Here is a 25,877-nt window from a genome sequence, read left to right on the forward strand (position 1 = left end):
ATAAAATTGAATAAATTATCTCATATCAAGTTACCACTACATTCAAATATATGTTTTATGCCATTCCACACTCATTTTCATCTTGGTTCAGCCTTTGATTTTTTTTTCTTATGGTAACATCCACCAGTATTTTGGAAATGCACCTAATATGGAGTTGCTTGTGTTACGGATGGTAAATGCAAATTAGTACTTGAGGTGTACCTGGTATTTTGACATTGTAAGGTACCGGGTGCTGCTGCAGACACGAAGGAGGCTGTCACATACAGGATTATGCTTTAGAGGGGTTATGAATTTGTTGAAAGCTTCGCAGGGGGGTACGCAAACAATACAGGTAACCAAGATGGAACAGACCCCCTTGGTGTCTAGAAAAGTGCAGTGGAATGCCCGCTGTTATCATAAGGGGGTGCTAGACCAAAATAGTTAAATATAAAAGTGAATAACTAATTTGACAATAAAATGAATTAGACAATAGTATCTAGGATTCTTCCCAAGTGTTATCCAGTTATTCAAGCAGTGCCCACATTTAAAGAGATGTCCGAGAATGAAGTGAGTCATCAGGGTAACTAGTACCAGATCACTGAAGAATTGTTAATGAGAATCAGGTTTAAAGTACAGCTAGCAAGCTGTTTTCAGAACATAAACTCCGAAACCTCTGCTAAAAGGAAAATGCAAGTAAAGTGGAACCGGATTTAAAAACAAACAAACAAAACCCTGCGGAACAACCACTGAAAAACAAAAAAAATGCATTTGCGACGAGTATCTTAGATTCTTAAAAGTATTTTATATATCCTTAAGTAGATTGACAGTTTAGTCTTACATATAAGCAGTGAAAACTGGCTACTCTGCTTTGCTTTGGTTTAGTCTGATTTACAACCAGTTTCATTTTCCAATAGTCATGTACTGGCATAGCTCTGAAGTATCTGGTATGCAAATGCTAAAGGGTAAAGTTTAAAGCCAAATAATTGCCTTTGAAATGTAACATTAACACTAGCTTTTGAAAAAAAAAAGAAATGGTGATAAAGTATCTGACAGGGTGCGTTAGAAGCTATAACCAAGATCCTAAACACACATGGGAATTCAAAGCCACTGAGTATAGTATCCTCAATATGTACACAGTTAAAATATTTTTATATCCTCACAGACATAGTTTACGTTAAAGATGACCTTCAGTACACCTCATACGCATCTGAAATTTATTTTGGTTGAAGGAAAGAAAGCAGGATTCAAAGATCGCTGGGCAGGCGTGAATGAGACTAGCAGTCCCTTGATTTTCACTATCCATGGTTGTCTGGAGCAGGAGCAGAGACCAGATCGACACGAATGCAACTATGGGCATAGTTAGACCATTATTCAGAGAGGACCCATATGCTGCGGAGTCAGATTACCCTAAAAAGGCAGGCAGTGTAGTTAATATTCTATATACTAGTATTGCAAGACCTCAGTGCCACAAAATAATTTAGAAAATGAGAAATAAGATTTTCTTTTAGGAAAGCAATTTTTCTATAATTTCTAATTAAATTTATTTTTTAATTTTGCCTGTAAATAATAAAAATCAGGAGGACTTTATTAGAGGTAGGAGGATTATAAATGCAATCTTAATTCTGTATTTTGTGCACACAATCTGACCTTTATTCCAAATGTTAAGAAGGCATGCTACTCTTGAGTTAGAATTACAACATTTTGTAAGCAATTTTGGCAGATTGTAATCTTATCCATTTCTACACATACACAATTGTTAAAATAAGAACGATTATTTTTATACAGACTTCTTGTATTAAATATCGAATTTCTTTTGGCCAACTTTATAATCACAACCCTAATTCCAACCCAGATTTGGAAAGACCTGCGATTATGTTGGATTAAAGTTAATTTATTCTAGGACAACATTGTGTCATGGTTCTCACATAAGGCTAGTTCACTATAAAAATTTGTATTTCAAACACTATTTGTGCAGGTAACAAAAGAATCTTCTTTTGTTGTTCATGAAAAAAAATAATGTATCGCAATGACAGGTATTGTGGGTTTTGCTTTTACTGAACAGAAGCAGTCCTGTTTCACCTTCAGACATGGGTATTACCAAACATGGAGGTTTAAGAAATTCTTGAATAAGTGAAAATAAGAACAAACCATTATATAATGTTATTTATAGCAGTTTGAGTGGTATAGCTGTAGGAAAACATATTTGTTGCTTTATTATTGCTTTAGTTGTAAGCTTTTTTAGTTAGCAGTAGTTGTTTTTTAAAAAATCTGTATTTCTATGACCTATTAAGCCAATGTAAGGCAAGATATGTATAATTTAATTATATATTTATTATGTATGAATTTTTTTTAAAAGACAGAGTATTCTAAATAAGGTCTACAGACAACTTCAATTTGGGTATAACCTTAGCTTCCATGCTTTCCTACTTTTTGTCACCTGAAAGTATGAAATCCTCCCTCTGGAAACAGAGGGCAGAAAAATCTGAGATGGAATTAGTAATCTAGTAATTTAAGTGAAAAAAAGGAGTCAAGTCATTAAATGTGTTTTACACTCTCTGTGTAATTGGTTGATAAAAAATGAGGTTAGGGTTAATTTTTTTTGTACTAAAGATCCTACTAACATAGTTATATTAATGTTATGTTTCAAGACTAAACTACGATATACTGATAAGAAAAGATGAGAGGGACACAGTATTGCAGCTTTCTTAAATAACCAGGCCAATATTCAACAGATGCCTGGGTATGGAATAAAATAAATCATTAAAGATCAAAGCTAAATCTAGCATATATTCTTATTAAAAGGATGTAATTTGGGTCTACTTTTTAAGAATTTGGAAGATAATGCACATGTAATTTGGCTCGCACTGAAATTACATATTCTTGATCACACAGATGCCAACATACTGACACCTGGTTGGGTTCTCAGTGGAGCTCTGTAGAGGCACATTGAAAAAGCTATAGTCGTACTATAAAGCTGTTGAAAACTGGTACATTTTCATAAGTTTTCTTCTGCATTAAACTAAAACTTCATTTTTAGCAGTCACTAGTTAATAACAATAGTGAGATTCTGGAAATCTAGACGATAAATCAGAACACCTCCATGTAACTAATGTTATCCAGACTTTTCTAATAAGTAAGTATTTCAGTAATAACCATCCCATGTAATTAATCAGTTGGCTAATGTTTGGTTGTCCCATTTTCCCACTTACGAAATAAAAATGACAAGTTCAAATGGCATGTTCACAGTGATTAAAATGTGTAAGAAACTGAATTTTAGAAACCTATTCAGTATTTGACAAGACTGAAAACTTTGATGTTAAATATTATTCTTAAAGTGTTCTTAGTCCTGAGGGTTGTAACTATGGCTTTACATGCAATTACTTGTTGTGTTTGCAAGTCCCCAGTGGCAATAATTAGTCTACCTGTTGACATACTGTTTCTCTACTCTATTGTTAATGTAGGCAATTGATTTGCACGTGGGTGTAATTACCATCACTGATGGTGTCGGAGATGAGCTTCCCCACCAGGGTCCTGTCAATCACCACCTTCTCCAGCTGCGGCCCAGAAAGGCTCAGGGACACCAATATGCCTGAATGAAAGAGGAGCTAAATCCAAACAGTGAGAAAACAAGACATCAAGAATCATTAATAAAGTGAAACGTTCCAAGGTACATATTAGCAGCTGTCCATTAAGTAGTAATCTAATTTTCAAAATTACAAAAAAGACTTATCATTGATGTGAAGATGTCTTATAATGACTTTGAAAGCTTTTTCAATGAAAGGGAGAGGTGTAATGTGACACTGAATTATACAGGTACAAGAATTACAATTGCTGAACACTTGAAGAAGATGCGTGCTAAGTCCCCAAATGTTGCAGAAAATGTACTGAATTAGTTTGTTAAAAACGGAGATAAAAATTCTGTCCTGAATGAGTAAAGGGATGATGCTGATCACTCCATCATCCAGCGACCTGATTTTTTCTGTACAAAATAACTGCATAGCCTGCATGAAAAAACATATAAAGTTGGGCTTCAGGTAATTTTATATTATTATCACAGATTAAAACTAGCACCTTTTTGCTGTCCCTGTTATATCTGATCATTCATGGATTGTTTAACTTAAATAATGGTGCCCTACCACAGTGATAGCTGTGGGCTCCTAATAAATGCATATACTCCTTGGCATCAGGTTATAAATGTCTCTCTTAGAAAGAAGGAATTTAAACCGTTAGACAGAACAGTCCCAGGCTTATTTCAGAGTTAACTGAGTATTTCTGCCTAATTAATCTCAATTAAATGATACATATAATCTTGAAGACTAAGTCACAGTACTTATCAACTCCTTCTGATGCCATATCTTGTAGGAGAGAGAGAATGTTCAGTGGGAGGAGTTATGAAAACCATTTCTTTTTGCATAATTAAACCACTAAACTTAGTCATTTCCTGAATGCAATTATTACAACAAAGAAATTCAGAAAATAAACCCTATAAAATTCCCTGCTCCATTGTGAATTGACCTCACTTTGCCAAGTTACTCCAGTAGCAGGAGTATATGAAAAGCTTTATTAGAGAAATATTGTTTTCTTAGTAACATGGTAAAAGATAAAGTCAGGGGTTTATGAAAAAAATTCTGACCATATTAATTAACTCATTGCCAAACTTGGGTTCTACAGAAACCTTGATGTAAAAACAGTGAAAAAATCACTACTGTGACTTTGATCTTCATATGCAGTACTGAAAACACAAATGTATTTTAATTCATCTTCCAGTGCCACCTCTGTTCATGCAAGCTGCTAGACTAGATGACCTCCATGTATAAGTTAAAGTTTCAGGCCAGCTCTCATTCCTGCTACATGGCAGCAGTTCTGAAGGACTCATTCTTACAGCTAGGTTCATCTCTCTCTAATCAGTTAAAAAAAAAAAAAAAAAAAAAATTATTCCTTCAGCAGCCCTAAACTTGCTGAAGAATCTTTTCTGCCACAGGACTCCTCAGTGGAAAGATCTTTGCAGAAATGTACAGAGGGCTCACCAAAGGCCAGAAATCTGGGACTTCAACTCTTACTTCTACCTAACAGCAGATTTTTAAAGAAATCTCTGTGCTTTTAAAAAACTTACTACTAGAGAAATACTTGCTCTTGTAGTAGAATTTGGCATAAAAATCCCTGTTTGTTTTATGCTAGAGCTGTGAAACAAACATGGTTGCAATATACTTTTTAGTACAACACACTGGTACATAAACACCAGGCAAACTTCCTTGCAGTGCGATCTACTGGATTGTATAATAAATAAAAAGTACTGGGGACAGGAATGTAGCATTGTGCAATGCTCTGCTCCCAATAATTTAGCTATGAAAAGTCTCAGTTATCCATATTTTGCTATATTACTATAGTTCTGTGCTTTCTGTAGCAAAGAACAGGACAAGCATATTTAAATAAATTACCTTCTTGCCCTGACTAATATCTTTAATCAACATTTTTCCAATCTATCTTCCTGTCAATTCACAGTAGTTTGAAAAGAAATTCTAGTGACATCTGAAATAGAAACAAAAAATACCTGTGATGTGAAATGAATTTGTTAAGAACCTAACCATGCATTTGTTTGATAAATAAATATCATCAATGTTTCAATATTCCCTGTCATGACAGATGTCCTTTAAGGTTTTGTCCTAGTAAAAATGTTAGACACAGTTACACTCACGCAGCTTTTATTACAATATTTCAAAACTTCAATTTATCCGTATGTTGAAGCTAGATTAGATAAAATCACAATTTATTTCCAACTTGATAATGTTAAGTCCAGCAAGGTTTGACTACGGTTAGCTATAATTGTCCGAAGAACCTAGTTGAAAAAGTGAGGGTTGAAACCCAGAAGTTGACAAACTACGATGCAAGCAATGATCAAGGAAAATAACATAAATACTCCAGAAAGATCAGTTCTAAATTACTGAGTGAATATCAGCCTCCTAGGGAAGAGTAAAACACCCCAAATCCTTCAGTGTTATGTGCCAACAGGAGAGCTGGTGCAGTCATATAAATAAACTCTTCAACTTGTGTCTTCCACGACGCCTTTGCTTGGGAGCTATGTTCTTCCCTTAGAAAATGTTACTGTAATGGTAGGTTGCTCCCATGCTTCCTCTCCTTGCAGGGAGTGAGAAGAGCACCCTGGAGTTAACCTAAGTAAATCAGAAGCCTGTTTGCAGCCTCTAGGTTTACCTGACAGACTAGGGATATATACCACCCATCCAGGTAAAGAGGAGAGGCAAAACACAGAAAAAAATGTGTTTTGATCTGTAGATGGTCAGTGATCTTGAATGACTGCATTACTGAATGAGGCCACATGCCTGTCATCCTGCTGACATCTAATATGTCCATCGAATATGCTGTATAGAGACATGCTTGCAAACTCTTGGCTTGGGAGCAACAAATAAGGTTAGGTCTCTTTAACTCTCAAATGTTTCAGGGTATAAATTCACTTTATGTCTATATGTTCATTTCCTGGTAATGACATAAATCACACCTGTTACAGAGCTAGAATAGAAATCTATGAAAACTGCTCCGCTCTACCATGACAGGACATTTATATAAATATAAAATATTGTGCTAACAGGTGTGCTTTGCTTTACATCTATGAAACTAGTAATTACACCAATGCTATGTATTTTCAATATTGCATAGATCTCTCTCTATGCTATCAGTATGGTATGATAGAACGATAGAAAGTAGGTAAAAATAATATCGTTTCCATGGCTTTTACTGTTCCTCCCATTGTGCTCCGTCCTTCTTTATTTTTACAGTAAAACATTTTTTCCCATTATTTTCCACAGAACTTTGAGATATTTGGGCAAAACTTAAATTTTAATTTAACAAATTTTTGCTATGATAACTTACCATGGTTGGTAATATAGAATCATAGAATTATAGAATCATAGAATCATTAAGGTTGGAAAAGACCTCTAAGATCATCAAGTCCAACCATCAACCCAACACCACCATGCCCAGTACACCATGTCCCTAAGCGCCTCATCTACACGTCTTTTAAATACTTCCAGGGATGGTGACTCAACCACGTCCCTGGGCAGCCTGTTCCAAGCCCTGACCACTCTTTCAGTAAAGAAATTTCTCCTAATGTCCAATCTAAACCTCCCTTGGCGCAACTTGAGGCCATTTCCTCTCGTCCTATCGCTTGTTACTTGGGAGAAGAGACCAACTCCCACCTCGCTACAACCTCCTTTCAGGTAGTTGTAGAGCGCGATGAGGTCTCCCCTCAGCCTCCTCTTCTCCAGACTAAACAACCCCAGTTCCCTCAGCCGCTCCTCATAAGACTTGTGCTCCAGGCCCTTCACCAGCTTCCTTGCCCTCCTCTGGACGCGCTCCAGCACCTCCATGTCCTTCTTGTAGTGAGGGGCCCAAAACTGAACACAGGATTCGAGGTGCGGCCTCACCAGTGCCGAGTACAGGGGCACGATCACCTCCCTGCTCCTGCTGGCCACACTATTTCTGATACAGGCCAGGATGCCATTGGCCTTCTTGGCCACCTGGGCACACTGCCGGCTCATGTTCAGCCGGCTGTCAGCCAGCACCCCCAGGTCCTTTTCCTCTGGGCAGCTTTCCAGCCACTCTTCCCCAAGCCTGTAGCGTTGCCTGGGGTTGTTGTGGCCCAAGTGCAGGACCCGGCACTTGGCCTTGTTGAACCTCATACAGTTGGCCTCAGCCCATCGATCCAGCCTGTCCAGGTCCCTCTGCAGAGCCTTCCTACCCTCGAGCAGATCAACACTCCCGCCCAGCTTGGTGTCATCTGCAAACTTACTGAGGGAGCACTCGATCCCCTCGTCCAGATCATTGATAAAGATATTGAACAGGACCGGCCCCAGTACTGAGCCCTGGGGAACACCGCTCGTGACCGGCCGCCAACTGGATTTAACTCCGTTCACCACAACTCTCTGGGCCCGGCCGTCCAGCCAGTTTTTTACCCAGCGAAGCGTGCACTTGTCTAGGCCGTGAGCCGCCAGCTTCTCTAGGAGAGTGCTGTGGGAGACAGTGTCAAAGGCTTTACTGAAGTCCAGGTAGATCACATCCACTGCCTTTCCCTCAGCCACGAGGCGGGTCACCTGGTCATAGAAGGAGATCAGGTTGGTCAAGCAGGACCTGCCTTCCACGAACCGGTGCTGGCTGGGCCTGATCCCCTGGTTGTCCCAGACATGGCTTGTGAGCACCCTCAAGACAAACCGCTCCATAATCTTCCTTGGCACCGAGGTCAGGTTGACAGGCCTGTAGTTCCACGGATCCTCCTTCCCGCCATTCTTGTAGATGGGCGTCACATTGGCGAGCCTCCAGTTGTCCAGGACCTCCCCTGTTAACCAGGACTGCTGGTAAATGATGGAGAGTGGCTTGGCAAGCTCCTCCGCCAGCTCCCTCAATACCCTCGGGGAGATCCCATCCAGCCCCATAGACTTGTGAGCGTCCAGGTGGCGTAGCAGGTCGTTAACTGCTTCCTCTTGGATTACAGGGGGTTTATCCTGCTCGCCGTCCCTGTCTTCCAGCTCAGGAACTGCTCCACAGGTTTAAGTCCTTCCCTCTAGGAACTTCAGAGTCTACATTTCTAAATCTCTAAATTCAGAGACCTTACACACTATATGGTCATGTAAGGTCAGTATTTCTTCCACCTCCCTTTAAAAAACCTTTGGATTAGAATGGGGGCTTTTTTTAAATAGTTCTTAAAGTTTACTATGAAATACAAGTAGGTATTTAAATAAAGCAGGGAAGTGGTGAGTCACCATCCCTGGAGGTATTTAAAAGACATGTAGACGTGGTGCTTAGGGACATAGTTTAGTGGTGGACTTGGTAGTATTAGGTTAACCATTGGACTTGATGATCTTAAGGGTCTTTTCCAATGTAAATGATTCTATGATTCTACAATTCTATATTATCTTTCATCAAAAATATTCTGTAAAAGAGAAAATATTTATGTGCTTGAATTGAAACTTCGTTATTTCAATTCCTTACTCACTGTGTAGTCTATGCAAAGACTGTTATGTGATAATAAGATTTAGGTGCTATTATACATAAGCTTGAATAGTTAAGCTCATATTTTGGTGGATGGGAGCAGTCCAATCATAAGCACGAATGAATATAAAGCAAATGGGGAAGATTGCAAACTTGGCTTGAACACAGATACACAGTGATCTAACTCCAAAAAGTACTGCTCAATGGAATTGCCCATCATTGCTAAAGAATAAAAGCAAATGTAAGAGGCATTATTTACACAAAGCACGAAGTCATTCCATCTAACAGATATCAAATTAGGGAAAGAAGCTTACAATAATGAAACACATCACAAATTTTTCAGACTGAAGTACTGCGATGTGAAAAATAGAAACCAGAAGAGTCATCTCTACAGCTTTAACATTCTCAAGGTGTTCCTAAGCAAAACATGAAAGCATTACTTCATACCTATTGGAAGAATGGGCATAGCCTTTGTACTTGAACATAGTCTGAGTAAAATGTTTGGGTCATTCTACATGCTGGGAAGGAAGGGCCGCTTCGTTTCTGTGTTACTGAGGAGTTGAATGTGAAGACTTTGATAGAAGGAATTGCGTACTTTGTGTGCCAAAAATGGTTCTCCAATGAGCAAGAAAGACATAAGAAGGAGCAGAGGATACTCAGGGGAAGACTTAGCCCTTCCCTTCCCCAATAGCAAAGTGCTCCAATATGTATTTGAGTTACTTTTTATTAAGCAAAGGACTTAAGTACAGGCTTACGACTTACGGACTTTAGTAGAACTTAAGCATGTAGTTAAGTGGATTCCTTTATCCTTGGAAGCCTTAGCCCTTGACTCCTCATTCATGCAGCTTAGCTGCTTATCAGCCCTTCTACCTAAAAAGATACCTGCAGAGCAAAGCCAGGATTTGTTTCTATCTGATTAAAATTGGAAGAGAAGGAAAGTATGCCTGTAAAAAATATTGCTGCAAACTGGTTTCCCTTACAGAGCCCAACCAACAAAGGAATATGCAAAAGGAGAAGAGAATTGCAAAGCATTTCTTGTTCAAGCAGGTTCCCAGGGTTTTTCCCCACCTCTTCATTCCAGATTGCTTTCTTAGCCACCCTACCGTAATTACTCTGTTGCATGCCTTATTACAGATGAAGTTATTGTTGTTACACGTTACTGTTTCACAATAATCAATGCATTTGTACTTCTAGCTCCAAATTTCTAAAACCACACAACACATTAATGGCTGTGATCAAAAGCAACCAAAAGAATTTAATATGAGGGCAGTATACCTCTTAGTAACTGGTGACGGGTACTAGCTTCTCATGTATTCTAGCCATAATGTCTTGATTTTGATACCAGATGTGCTTCTGTATGTCACCACATATCTTGCTAAATCAGTTTGCTTATGGGCATTGTAGCTGAAATAACAAGCCACGTCAGCAAATATTGCTGTGTATCTCAATTCAGAATCCAGTTCTAAGTATGTCAATGATAGTAACATAAAAACCATTCATATACATATGTAAATTGCAACACAAATAAAATTAAATCAAATCAAAGTCATTTAGCAAAGAATATATACATCTTTTTCATTAGCAGGTAACAGATATGGTTCACAGCTAGTGCTTGGCTTTTATACAATAAAATAATTCAGTGTTGGCATGTGTTTAATTTTACATCGTAATGCAAATGTAAAACTAAAAAAAGTTGGAAATCAAATGTTTCGGCTAGATCTCATTAATTTTTACTACCTTATATTGTAAAACCAAACCTGAACCAATGGCATCATTTCATAGGATTGATATCACGATTTTGTGGCAAAACTTAAAAGCATTCCAAAGCATTAGCGAAGGATAGCAAGAGGAAGGGAAGCAGCCAGAGCTGACTTGAGTAAACTCAACAATATTGATAAAATTAATTCCTTAGATTATTACTCCTCGACAGGGAAAGTCAGTAATAAATTGTTCATTTAATTATAAACAATACAGTGGCATCTTATAGCAAAGACTTCTTGTCTTTTTTTCTATCATCCTTCTTTTATGGTCTATTTATTTTCCTTTGACATCAACTAACTGAAGATTACAGGATTATTTCAGCAACTCATCACAGGTCATCAAAGTTGGGGTTCAGAAGTACCATACAGAAACAGTGTGCATTCAGATCCTATTGGAACAAGTAGGAACAGAGCTAGAGACCTCAGTCCTTTAGGGCTCAACTAACCTCTTTTAAATAGGAGAGCAAGGTCCTTGACAAAAATCCCTGTATAGTCTAGGTTATGTTTAAGTGAATTGGCACATCATCTATTTCAGAAGCTCTAAGCAGTACTAGAATGTATACTTAGGACTGCAAAAATAAAGGTCAATGGAATTTTTTTGGCAAAGGACAAGCAAGTAAATATGAAAATTCCAATGCACTGATTGTATATAAAAAAAAGTAATAGGAGAAATTTTGATGCATAAAATTAAACATTAAGAAAGGTAGAAAGCTGGGCCAGCATTATAGTAGTTCTAGGCAAACTCATATAGAAGAGCCAATTTTGAGAAATACCTTCATACAATGGACAAGATAATCTGCATGCAAACTACTTACATTTTTCATTGAAGCATATGTATGAAGTCTATTAGTCATTCGCACACAAACAGTTAACATGACAGCACACTTATTTTTAGCAGATGCATGTTTAAATTTATAGCCCCCAATTTTTGCCTGTGGGCTAGTTAGAAGCTGGAAGTGCTGGAGGAAGCAGTGAGGGATTAGGAATAGTGATGTTTAGGTTCCAGCAGGCACACTAGCAGCAGTCCTATGCTTGTTTTTCACAAAATCTGAGGGAAATCATACTACTCTTTTAAATTATAGTCTTGTTATCATTGTATCACCTTTCAGGTTTTTTTCCATTTGTTCTGTCTTGCTAAAGGTACAACAGCATTGAGTTTTTGGATAGGACATTGTTATTACAACACAAAGGGAACTCTTCCTGGTTCAGCTAAAGATATGGCAGATTCAAATACATAGAACATTTATTGAAAAATGTGATGGCTGTTGAGTTAAATATTTTCATTTCTATAAACGAATTTATTTGACATTGTATTGCTACTAAAAAACAAAGAGCTAAAAAAAAGATACTATAATTAAACCATATATGCAGATTTAGCCCAAATCACTGAAAATTACGACAGTCAGGGCAATTCACTACATGCTCTCCATGCTGTTTGTCTGACATGTTGCTTTCTATTACACTTGAAAGTTAATGCAAACATGGACTCTTTTTTTTCCACTAGCAGCTGCTCTGGTATCCATCCAAAATAGCATGTGAATACAGTAGAGCTATGACATAGATCACACCACTATGTGATAAGCACTTTCTGCTGAAACAGTTAATTAGTCTCCTACTTAGAACTAAAAAAATAAATGTACAACACCTTTTCCAGAAGCTTCAGAACGTTTGTATCAAAAAGGGAGAGTCCAGATATTCCTGCAAAATGCTCAAAGGCAGATGAGCAGCAGAAAAACAAACCGTTTGACATAAAAATTGATAGAAGACAGCTTTTCTGTTCTAGACTCTCCCAAATTATTCATTTTTCTGTGTTTTATTTTCATTTGTTGGAGAGCTTATATTTTCAGGAAGACAGAAAGTGGAGTAACACAATTGTTTTGGCAGAACATTCAAAACCCTGTTGGAGACTTCAATTATCAGCCATTATTATATAAAAAACCATTTTGTTTTGTTATTAAGAAACCAAAAGCAGAATTTAACGACAGAGAAATTACTATGATTTTTATCTATAACTTTAACTCTGGCTATGTTATAAGCTATATTATCACTTATACTCTGGCTATACAAGCCGTCTAAAAACCCTAAAAAAATACTCAATTTATCAAACTACTCCTTTACATGATTCAATCCAATATACAGCCAGACCTAATATGCTAAGATAAAACCATCCATCTCTTTCCTTTCCCATCTTGTACAAGAAATAAGTAAAATTGTATTTGTCTCATTTTTGTTTATGTAAGCCTGAAAAAAAGAGTTTTATACCGAACTGATAATCAACCAAAGGTGTTATATCACAAAGGCAGAACGATCAAATTTTGGCAGGAAGTTCACTGTTCCAAAGTATGTATTGGTAAGGAATGTGGGTGGATACAGATAGATGGGAGGGGAAGGAAAATGATAGAGGGAGAATGGATGGGGAAAGCAAATGAAGAGACAGCAAACTGGGAAGCAGATGAATACACTCATGGCTAATTGACTCAGTGTTTCTTAACTGAATCCCTTTCCTAATCAGAACAATAATAACAGAAAAAAATGCCCTAAATTAGCATGCAATTAATATTTAAATAAGTTCTAGAAGATTAACATTCACAGATATATGCTATGTAATCTGTACGTGAATGATATACATTTACTAGCAATAAGATCTGATAGGCAAATGTAGCTTAGATGATAATATCTTTATTATTGATACAAAAAGACTATATACTCTCTGGCATGTCAGGTATTTAAAAATTTTGCTATTCTTAAAGACATTTCTGGAATTTCAGCTGTATAATGTTTGAATATTTAATATTCATGCTGCTGACACACATTTGGAACTACTCGAATTAGAAGAATTATGAATCTGAAAAAGCATAGAAGTTAGAACACAAAATTTCTTTTTAGAAACAGTATTAGTAATATTTACAAGTATTCCCCATGACAAAGCAGCTTCAAATAACATGCACATTCCTCATGAACAATGAAAACTGCAGAAACGTATAAAATACATTACATATGTTTTCCAGAACAAGCTCATGATTAAGGAGCTAGAGCACGTGTCATTTGTAGACCTCCCACCTACCCTACTGTTTTGTGTTAACAAGGATGTGAAAAGCTGTTTCTTGTATACAATATGTGGAACTTATATAGACAGAGAACATAGTTACATGTGTGCCACATGTCACAATATCTTTTGTTCCATAACTTGATTAATGATCTAGCTGGTTTAGAGTTATAGCTTCCCTCCCATATTACACAAGCACAAAGTAAAAAGATTTGCGACAGACGTGTAAATAATTAAGATATAAAAATGTAATACAACGTAGGTTCCAGACCTGTCTATATATTTTAACTGCTCCCTTAGCCTGGTATTTTGAGGTACAGGAAGCTTTCAGTTTCCCCAAATAATCATAATGTCACAGAATCACAGCCCTTTAATGCAATTTTTCTTGTTGATAAAAACCAGATTTTTGTTTTGTAGCATCTATTTCAGGTTAGAAATTTAAACAAACACAATCTAGGTAATAAGAGCCCATACATTAAAAAAACCCAATGATTTTCTGTGTTAGTTAACATTTTAACACAATTGCATCAATCACTGTATGGCTGTTCGGCTCCACTGACTGAACATTGCAAGAGCTTGTCAAAACATTTTACCTGACAGATATGTTTGTTCTTCCATTTGCTCAGCATACATTGGCTGTTTTGCATTAAGTCCTAAAGGACAACAGAAAACAGAGAGTGGAGTTGGCAGTACACATTGTCACTATCAGTTAACATACTTCTGATTTTCAAGTTTATAGATGAAGCATGCCACACAAAGATGCAGCTGTTTTAGAACAGTCAGACAAAAGCACATTTATCATCACTGGGAGAGTTGGATCTTTATGAAAATTAAAGCTGTTGAAAGAGTTTTGAAAACTGGATTACATGTTGCTGTACTTGAAACTTTCTGAAACATACCTCTACCTCCTTGAGTGTATCTCGCAGTTTGTCTGGTCGCTTGTTTTTCAGTATCCAAGGATAATCTCGAGCTGGCAAATAAAAGTAAAAAAAAAAAAGAAGATAGAGAAATGTGTATAGATAAGCGACTGTATATATATATGTGTGTATATATATGCACGTGTGTGTACAAACATACATTTATATATAATAAAAAAAGTTCTTCAAGTTGAGCTTCCTTTTCTGTGGAAACACAAAACTAAGATTTCTAGGAGTTAACCTTAAACGTAAAACTTACCTATAATTGGAAGGAAATGGCTATAGGTTCTATTGGTTTGTATTGTCAAATGATATCCTTTTGAAAGTATCTGTCATAGGAACAGTTAGCATGAAATATCCACACTGACGATGACTTCACCATGGCAATTGTGTACAAAGCTCTCAGGATATAATATCTTACCCAGCTGCTAAGCACTTGCAATGAGAAGGCATCTCACATTCAGTATGTTAACTCAGATTCAATTTATCAAATCCGAAACAGATACTATTCTTCTGAACTAGTATTTCATTGCCTAATTTCAAAAAGCAGGCAGTAACGTGTCTACAAAATATATATGCATGAATATATGCATATATAGAGGCATTAACAACAGGTAATTGTGAAGGCCATAACTTATATTATGGAGTATTTAGAGTTATTTATAGGATTTGTTCTTGAAAATTTGGTCTGAAGAATCTGCCAAGTCAAGCAAACAAGAAACTGCATGACTGCCACAGTCCTTTGACAAATTTATTAATGTTCAGCAAACTATTGTGAAAATTCTGGCCTAATACATTAATTCTGAAACCAGGAGGCAAAGCTTCCTCTGGAGTTGCTAGAAATTGGCTTGTTTCATGGCTGAGAATCAGGCTCTAATAACTTGTGAAATTTCATAATTTAAAAGTGAGCAGTTTTCTGCTCATAAGTATACAATAAAAACCATGAGAAACTAGAACACATTGTCTTTTCAAAATCTAGCCTATTTAAAGGAAACCTGATGAAAAGTTTTGAGCTCCAAGCTGTCAGTTTGTATGCCAACTTCCAGACTGAATGACTTAACAGTTGTGTTTAAACCTCCCTGCAAAAAGGAGCTTACAATAGAAGTGCTATAGAGTGAAAAAATGAAGGATTTCATGTATCAACAAAAGAGCACACCAACATACAACTTCTCTTTGTATTTTATTGGACTGAAGCCAGTGTTGGTGGAACTGTTATGATAATATTAATTAGGCATGTGAGATCACATTTTCAATGGGTGCCTTCATAAATACTGGAATATTTATCCACATATGCAAAATGGGAAATTGCCTGTACAGATACCAAACTATATATACAAATAAGCAGCTGTGAATAAAGTTACCCGGTGCTTCTCTTTAAGAAATGTGCTATACAGTGCTTTGTGCCTAGCCACCCCTATATTTACAGCAACAAGGTACAGCTTGTGTTCCTTTTGCATGTCACACGTATAAAAGTTAACAGTTGGGGCTTCTGTGTAACGGGGTTTATCTGGGCCTGCTTCTCTTTTCATACAGGCAACGCCTGTAAGATAATGCTACGCAGAGCACAAGGGATGCTCCTCCTTACTTACAACCCTTTCTCACCTCCCCACCTTTACAGAGCTGTATTGATTCTGACTGACACACAACCCTCCACAGCGGCTGTAGATTTACCACATGGCTGCGTGCACCTTTGTACCCATCCCCAGTGGGGCTTCAACCTGCTCCAAACACACCTTATGGCGTTGCAAATAATTTATCCTTCCGGAACACATTTTGCCTTCAAACGCATGCACAATTCCACGTGAATTTTCATTATGATAAGATAGAATGTTAAGGCAATTCTTACAGCATACATATTATTTTGTGAAGTCGTCTAAAAATCAATTAGATTTGTCATGTAATAATGTTTGAACATTAATGAATGCTCTGAGCAATAATAACTATGCAAGAGTTGTAAAACTTGAGCTAAAGAAAAGTTGTCCTAATATAAAAATCTTTAACTGTCACAGTACTGCTGTGTGATAGCATAAACTGAAATTGCTTTTAACCAGATAATGCAGGAACAGTGTAAATATTTCAAAGCTTAAAGTATTCTATGACGGCAGGTAATTATTAACCTGGAATTTGATTTTGGCTGAAAGTATTTTAGTTATAATTTTCAGTTTTGAGGAATTTGGTATTTCAATTCAAAAGCTGATATGGAAAACATTTATTGTTCATCTGCCGAGTAAATTTCATAAGGAAAAATCTGGACTGTGATTATTTTTGACTCCTCTTGACAATGGATTTGAGAAGCAATACACACTATCACGCTTAGTGACACAGAAAAAAACAGATTGCAAATATACCAGGAAGGAATAACTACAGCTTTTCAATTGTTTTGTTGTGTAGTTCTGTGACTGTCTGTCTTAGATGGCATGTGCAGAAAGTTACATTGGAAGCAGTCTGAGGTTATTTTAATGCTTTTCCAGGGGCATCACCAATCCAAATTAACAATTTGGTCTTAGTGTAAGAAGAAACTCGTATGTCCTCACATTCTGCTAGCTTTTGCTTCTCTTCTAAGTAACCATGCTTCATCTGTGATGCTAAAGGAAAGAAAGGATGAAAAGATGAATGATAATCCTTACGACTGCTGTCAGCAAATATTAATATTAGAGAGAAGATTCATACAGTTTGATAAAACACAGAAATTTACAAAAAATTAAGACAGCCCCGATGTTTTCACCTCGTAAGTCAGATATCTTAAATTTGCAGTGAAAGAAAGGCTTATGCAGCCCAACAGGTGGGCCGGCGTTACTGAGCCTCCAATCTCATCAGATAGTGAAGTGAGCTGCAACTGAACCCAGAAGAGAAGCTGAGTCAGTCTGTCAGCAGAGCCATGGAGACAGCGTATTAACCACGAAACTCAGCCCACGGGATGCCCGCACAAGCCTCGGCTCTAACCTGGCCGCAAAGAGGAAGTAACTCTAGCCGAACAGACCTTTTGGCCCATCGTGAAACTTCTAGGATTAACAGGATTAATCAGATAAAGAAAATTGATCGTTCACTCTGAAATGGCCATTTCAGATACCAGGTAGGGATGCAGGAGGCCAGGGCTGGCACTCTCGCGCGTTCACGATGCCCTCTGCTGGGATTCCAGCAAACACCCAACCTCCGCAGCGGCCAGGGTCCGACTGCCCGAGCCTTGGACTGCACCGTCCCTTACAATGATGTAAGCACGGTGTTTTTGTATTCTGCAGCAGGTGAAAGGGCTGAATATAATAGAAAATATAATATAAAATAGAAGAATTCAGAGTGTAAAATTCCACTAAGATTTTTTAGGTTGTTTTTATGTAAATATTTTTCCAATTTTTTTCTCTTGTGGAATAAAAAGTTTTTAAATACTCTGATGCAACTCAGGAGAGAAAATCTCTTTCTGTGTTTCCTTATTCTATAGGAACACAGAAGCACATATTAACAAGAAATTCAAAGTTGCGTTTTTCAGAGCAAACAGCCTGCGTCACAGTAGATTGAACATCTGGAAGTTTTGTTTAGTTTTAGTTAGGGTGATTTATATTTTACCTGTTTCTTTCTTGTCATAGTACTGGTGGATCCCAATATCTTCATCTATACAATTGAATGTAAATACATTTAATTATGGATGTGACACTGGAAACAAAACACAACTTAGCAAGCAAAGTTCAGCATCTCAATTTTTGCTAGCTGGAGCAGAGCGTTAGGTGCTAAAATACAAGCAACAGTGGAAAAACTACAGCATATAGTCTGCATACCAGTAGGACTTTCAAGAACCAGCAAGCAAGGCCTGAAGGAGAATGTGATAGGTCCTTACATTTATTTGGAGCTGTCATTTCCTTCACATACGCTTTGATTCTCTTCCAGCTGCCAACACGCAAAAGTATTTTTACCACCTTCCTACTTAGCATCTTTTGTGTTCTTTCACAAGGAAGGGTAAGGATCATGGTCAAAAGTGTACCTTGGAATAACTTAAAATGTTTTCTGATGACTGACACAGCTGAGCTAAAGTCAACAGGATTTTTTTAAGATTCATGAACTCATAAAGCTGCCCTTTAAAGGATCCAGTATTCTTTATCTATGGGTATTATTGTCTACCTGGTTCCCATGGCAAAGAAATTTGGATGCTTCAGGGACTGCAAGCCACACCACCCTGTTCCTGATGTGGCTGACTGGTAAATACTTAGGTGTGCCATGGCAAGCTCCACCAAGTAGATCTAAGTATGGCTTTAAGTTGCATTGTTTTAAAATAATTAGTTTGACACCGCATCTGTCTCCTTCTAAACTCAGACAGGGATATACCATGGGGAGAAATTCCTTACATGGAGGAATGTAGGAAGGCACTGCAATGGCAGGCAGCTTTTAAAAGAAGACGGCAGTCCTCCCTTCTGCCTCAGAATTTTAGAATGAGGTTTGCAGGCAATGAATAAATGGACAGAGAGGAAGCAAGAAGGTCAAAGGTGGAAAATAGACACAGTAGGCCACACTACACCTTTAATTACAATAAATCACAACTATGTGTTTACTTAAACCATCCGACTTTTCTATGAAATACAGCTTTTGACTTTTTTATATTATTGTTGTTACAAAACAGTTCTCACAGAAAGACGGGATGCCAAGACATGTTGAGTCAATATTTGAATAATAACATTCAACTGAATATTCTTTCATATTCAATTGAATTGTCAATAATATTCAAAATAGTATTTCAACAGAAGTATTGTACACTACAATTGGCATGAAGTGTCATAAATAATATTTTGATAAGGTCCACTTATAAACCAGTGGGGGTTTTTTTAGTATTATATTTTAGCAATAGCAAGGCAAGATGAATGAAGGCAATTTCTACATGGCTAGTAATTAGTCATGTGCCTCTGGAACAATCGATTAATAAGATAAATATAACCTTGTAAGTATAAAATTTCAAGTAATCATGCAAAATACCCAGAACATGCAGTAATTTTTTATTTTCATGCTAAGTACAAATCACAATGCCTCTGCAAATCACTTCACCATTGATCTTCACTCATGCAAACTAGTCATTAAACTGAAGCTTACAGTCAAGTAGGGCATAGCTTCCTAAAAAGGAAAATGCATCCAATTAAATATAATCTTTAACATTTTTTACTTGAAAGGATGCTACAGTTCTATGATGAGATAAGCAAAGAAGCTGACCAAGTTCAAACATCGTATTGCTGCCTAATTTTCTTTCTCCTAAGTATAAAACCCACTTCATTTGGGTATTCAGAATTTTATATCAGTTTAATATTCATCAACAAATGTTGCTGTTTTGCTTTTAGTAACAGGTAACAGCTCACCTCTAATATGTAAGTTAGTCTTCAAAGACCACAGGAACATCTCAGTCAGGCAGAACGACATCTGGTAGCAGTCGGAGCCTTAGCACTATCAAAAGAAGGAAAGAACCTGCATGAGCAAATTAATTACCCTCTGTCACCAGTGAAACTGCAAGTATTCTGGAAACTAAGAAGAACCTAGCACTGATGATATTTTCTTATATGTAAGTCATAGTTTTTGACTGCAATAAAATGACTGATGCATGGGAAAGAATAGGATAAGAAATGTACATGTCTATATATCCATCATATACAGAGATAAATCAAAATTTGTTTGAATTTACAGCTGCTCTCACCAAAGTGAATAATTTTGTGCTTGATGTTTCTCATATACACATTATAATCTATTTTTACCGTATGGTTATTACCTTGACACATGGAAAAGTGAAGCCACTACTTAAAGATCTGGCTTAGATAGGAGAATTTGACTTTCAGGCCAATTTTTTTAAACACTGTACATTGGGAAGTGTCAATATAGCCAAGAAGAAGTTTTGAACACATGATATTTGTAGACATTAGTTATAGTGCTAAATATAAAAAATGATGTCTTTCTAAATAAAAAAGAGCACTTACATTAAATCAATTAAAACTGACAAAACAACAGATGTGAAGCATATAAAATATGAGTTGAAATATTTTGTACATTGACTACAGTTATAAAATGTTTACCGTGGTTTTTTGAGCAATCCATCTGAATATTCCCACTAGAGGATGTGTTGTGTCTCAAAGGAGCATTGGGAATCTTCTGAGAGACAGTAACCAACAGACTTCCCTGAGTAATCTCCTGCAGTGCTGTAGTTATAAGTGGGCCACCAGACCAATTAATTTCATTTATTTCGCTACACCCAAGAATCCACTGAAAGCTGGACTCTGAAGGGGGGTTTACACAAATACAGCACACTTAAGAGCCACTGTTTGAGTGGTACTGTACTTGAACTTTTTTTCTTTTTTGAAGTGGACTCTTCATTTCCTTTCCACTAGTGCCATCTAGATAATGAACCAATTACAAGATGATTGCAGAATTCCTATCACATAGAGTATCAGACAGTTACGTCAAGAGTTCTATGATGAAAAATATGTGCAAGAATCTCAGGTAGCATCAAGGAAGTTATCATAGTCCCAGCAGAGCTATAAGACCTTGAGGTATTATCACTCAAGCTAATATGTATGTTTTGATGCACTGCCTAATCCACTGAAATAGCACCAAGTGGAAATAGCATTTTCTTTACACTGATCCCCACATGCACAAAAAGTCTTGGTTAGACTTACTCAATCCCATAGTTCTATCAAAAAAAAGGCAAAAAATAAAAGCTCACAACACATGTCTAGTAAATGGAATATACTTTCATCTTGGGCGAGAATGAGGTTTGGGAAAAAAATGCAAGGAGATTAGTAGCATGGTGGTCTGTTGAACATGGGAACCATTTTTGATATAAATATGGATGAGGGCAGCCCCTCATTTTCCATGTGGACTACAGTAAAAGGAGATTGTACATTATAATTTTCTTATTTGTTTTCTCTTTTTTTTCCTTTCTTACTTTAGCAAGTGAAACAAAACTTGCATTCCCCAAGGCCCATAGATCCTAGATTAGAATCTCTCACTAATAGGAAGTCATTGAATTGAGTGAACTTCTACAAATCCTATCATGGGTTGACTGAAAAAAAAAACCCAGCCTTTGATTGGCAGATGATCTTTTCAGCTGGGGAGAAGGCACGTCTGCCCACAAGGCAAGGTAAGACTAGGAGACTTTGGTGCGACAAATAATCTAACAAAAATTCCCCAAATTACTCCAAAGCTCTTGTATGTAGGCTCCACAGGTCTTTTAGTTGTGTCCTCCTATTGAATATAAAGCTATCCTGTAACATTTTAGTGCTGCTGTGTGCCTTCCAAACTGACAAATCAGAGAAGACTTTCAACTGTTTATTTTTTCACTGAGTGTCAGAGGGAGGGAACTCTCCAAAAAACAGAAGGAAGTTTTCAAATAAGCACTAAATACTCAGTCTCCAAGATGCGTACTTTTACAAAATTTGCCCTCAAAAATGAGAAAAAAGAAATTTTGTAAGAAAATGTTAAAACCCCAAAGACTTCTAAAGAACTGCATTTCAGTTCTGTGCTGAATGACCTAGATGAAGCAAAAATCTCCATGTTCCTAAAATGGTAAAAGAGATTTTGTCAATTATTTTAATCTTGAGTTTAGCTTTTTGCTTCTTCCTTTCTTTGGACTCCTAGCACTCACAAGCCAGCTAATTATTTGAATGCTTATTGTTGTGCCAGTGAGAATGGACATTTTCCCAAAAAATACTGGTCCAGTCTACCAATATTCTAATCTGAAATATCTTCTGATTAGTTATACTCTACAGGAAAAAAAAAAAAAAAGAAAAAAAAAAGAGAGAGAAAATTTGCTTCTGTAACAGAACACAGTATTGTAAAGTCTGAATATTTTGTTCAGAGGAATTATTCTTTCTTGTTCCTTTTGAAGGAATACACGCCAACTTTCAGAGTTATGCAACTACATCTCACCATTTACCACATCATTATATTCCAGCACAATGGGGATGAGGATGACGACGACAAGGGGATCTTTCTGTATTTGAAAAGTGCCTCTCAGAATTTACAATGTTCCTTTAACTTCATGAGCCTGGCCCTGATATTGCAAAGAAGTAGGTATGAAAAAATATAAAAATTCCTCACATTGAGCTTTAAGAACTCCATCCCCCCCTCTTTAAGATTTAGTAGAATTTGGGGAAAATGGGATAAAATAACTCTTTTGTTAAGGTAAAACTGGAATTCAATTTAATAGCTGGTTCTTTTTTTCTGTCTCACGCAACGCTGACTGTCGCTTTCACAATATCTCCACAAACAATAGGCAGGGATATTTTGGTGGTTGCAAAAGCTTACTGACAAATGGAGATGTTCTGCAATGGTTAGCCTGCTCCAGTATCTGTGGTAGGAGTGCTTTGTTTAAAAAAAAATCCTCAGTTTAGTAAATCTTTGTTTAACCACTGATACAGAAAATAACCACCTCGCCACTTTGTAACATCAATAAATGCTGAAATTGGTATCTAGGGTCCACTCCAACACCTTCAATTTAGCTGCTGTCGTGCCAAATAATTAGGAACTATGCACTGCATGACTGATCCAGGGCACTGATGCTGTATTTCTCCTGCAATGCGCAGCTCCCGAGGTGAGTGCATCCCAAGAACATGGACCTCTGAAAATGTGTTACGAGCGATCTTGAGTTACAGAATAGGAAATGCTGACTACAACAGACTATCTGAACTTTGTAGTTTACGTGCCAGAGGCATGGCTTGGCGTCACAACGCTATCCCAAGTCTCCCTCTAAGAGTAAATCCTGTCAGGCTACAGAACTGTGTTTGATGACCATCTGCCTATTCCACTGAAGGTGGGCCACCGTGCTCTCAGAAATCCAGCGTTCCTAGCAAAAGAGCGACAAACAAAGGGGATCTCCTCCAAAATATCTCTGTAGTTTGGGACACTCTCCTAGGAGCAGAAACAAGGTAAAATACAAAACTAGTCAGAAGGCAGGTACCTCTACACCATAGCAAAGTTACAAAGCTACTGCAGTAACACGTGTACACGTACTAGACGAGGTGCTTCAGATGTGGGTTTGGGCAGATGTTATAGGACAAGATGCCCAAATAAAAAAGTGCTGCGGAATCCATTTTCACTACTCACATAGTATCAGACTTTCTTGGCAAAAAATACTGTACCGGGAATTATTTTATAAAAATCAGCACAGGACACCCTTTTGTTTTCTTCTATTCCAGACTGCTTTCATGTTCTACGGGTCTAATTTTTTTCAGAAAAATGGAAAACGTAATAGCCACAATGGACTCTAATTAAGAAAAATATGTATTTTTTCATTTGACTTCAGATTAATTACACAATAGCTCTACTAGCCATAGATTCCAGAACAGACTACCCTTGATCTTAGTTCTGCCTCCCTTCTTCCACCCCTCCAAAGTTAACATCCTATCTCTGGCATCACTACAGCTCATTCCCAATGTCTGATTTGTAACTCAGACACCAAATGTTCAAAAAAGAAGGTAAGTCATCAAAGTCATCCTACAACTTATCCTATGTTTCCGTGATACAATATTTGGAGCAGAAATCATTGTCTGTTTTTATTTCCTCTTCATGACCAATTTCTCCTTCACCAAGGAGAGAAACTCCCTGCAGCACAGATATGATTAACAAAAGTAATATTTGACTCTGTAAGATAAAGTTTAGCTCGAACTACGTGCGTTAGATCAGTAGCGACTTGCTGTATGCTTTTAGTTGATACAACAATTCTTTGTGTAAAGCATGTAAAATAAAATTTTAAACATACTATCTTTTACATTTTTAGCTACATCAACTTAAAATTTACTGTAATTATCCATTAAAAAATGGACTAGTAAAAATTTTTCTCAGTCATGTTCCCATAGATAATAATCGCAAAATATTCTCCCAATCTTGCAAGATAGGCTTCCACTTTTTACAGTTGTATGAAGCGACAGCCTATTCGATATATAATAAACACATACAGAAATAAAGTCAGTAAAATAATGAGAATTTGTAAAACTTCATTTTGTATTCTGGCATTAAGCAGCAACAATCCAGATTCTTCCTTCACATCTACAATTTATTCCACCAGAAGTCAGTACCACAGCAATTAAAGGAAACTGCTAAATTTATATATGTGAATTAATAGTTTTAATTTGGTTTCTTAAGAAAATGAGGCTTATGTTTGGGTGTCAGTCTAACTTCTTGAATTTTTTAATCCATTAATCAAGCTAAATCTAATCTTCTGATCTGTTTTCTCAAAAAAGAAATTCTCAAAAATATGTAATTCCTGCAAATGCCATGCAAATCTGCAGGTGGGCACAAGGAAAAATTGTCTTCGTACCAGAACTGAGGGACACGTAGGCATAGCTCAGGCCCTAATCACTTTTCTTGGTGAAATCTGTAGATCTAGCTCAGGCAGAGCACGTTGTTTCTTGCCAAGCTGGAAGATCTAACAAAGGGAGCATAGCCTATGGAAGACAGTGGTGGCATGGTGGCCATGAGTGCTGCAAACATGGGGAGGAACTGGACAGCAGAGGGGAAAGAAAAGGTGGCAGGGAAAGTGTGGGAGGTCTGAGACTGCAGTGGATGGGGGAAAGGGGGCAGACGTGGGGATTGTGAACAGCATATATTGTATATATTGGCTATACCGCTACCGCACAAGAGACAAGCACAAAGCACACATCAGCTGGGCAGGGGGAGATCATAGGAAATTCTTTAGTTCTGTTGCTTGGTGAACGAATTACCGTACAGACGTTGCCAAATGTACTTGTTTCTCACTAATGGATACAAGAGAGTAAGCAGGCTACTTCTCACCTGCGACACTGGCCCAAACGTTTAGAGCAAATCATGCAAATAGGTATGTGTGAATCATTTGTTGCTCCTGTGTAGAAATCTAGTGACCATAGGAGTCCAATCAGGTTTTAAGGCCTTGGCTCAATGGGTCCATTAGTAAGATCAGCTCTGAATTTTTAGCCACAAATGTTTGGATTTAAGACGACGTAGAAATAGCCCCGAATGGCATAGTTTTAATTTGGTTAGAATTTAACGGGTGTGAAGATGGCATTCTGATCTACCCTCCCATTGCACAGTCCTTTCTTTGGATTGCACCGGATAGCAATTCTATCACCTATGCAGAAAATAAGCTATTCTCACTTCATTCTTAAATGTTTCATTAATTTAACTGTGGAAATTTAACTTTATTTTCTGATAAGTAGAGGTTCTAGTCTTCATGTTTCACTT

At 37.2% G+C, this 25,877-nt stretch overlaps 1 protein-coding gene across 1 annotated transcript in view; it reads right to left on the minus strand.

Annotated features, from left to right (window-relative positions):
• Positions 1 to 25,877, minus strand: part of WDPCP (WD repeat containing planar cell polarity effector) — a 159,003-nt gene that overhangs the window by 91,243 nt on the left and 41,883 nt on the right. Inside the window, exons 2-7 of the mRNA XM_075147603.1 lie at positions 20,033 to 20,117; positions 18,264 to 18,308; positions 17,237 to 17,287; positions 14,685 to 14,755; positions 14,379 to 14,438; positions 3,470 to 3,584 (exon numbers count right to left, since the gene is read on the minus strand). Coding sequence (XP_075003704.1) covers positions 3,470 to 3,584; positions 14,379 to 14,438; positions 14,685 to 14,755; positions 17,237 to 17,287; positions 18,264 to 18,308; positions 20,033 to 20,093 — 403 coding nt within the window. The 5' untranslated portion in view covers positions 20,094 to 20,117. The remainder of the gene's footprint in view (positions 1 to 3,469; positions 3,585 to 14,378; positions 14,439 to 14,684; positions 14,756 to 17,236; positions 17,288 to 18,263; positions 18,309 to 20,032; positions 20,118 to 25,877) is intronic.

The sequence above is a fragment of the Calonectris borealis genome, chromosome 3 (genome assembly GCF_964195595.1).
Source record: "Calonectris borealis chromosome 3, bCalBor7.hap1.2, whole genome shotgun sequence".
NCBI classification, from domain to species: domain Eukaryota; kingdom Metazoa; phylum Chordata; class Aves; order Procellariiformes; family Procellariidae; genus Calonectris; species Calonectris borealis.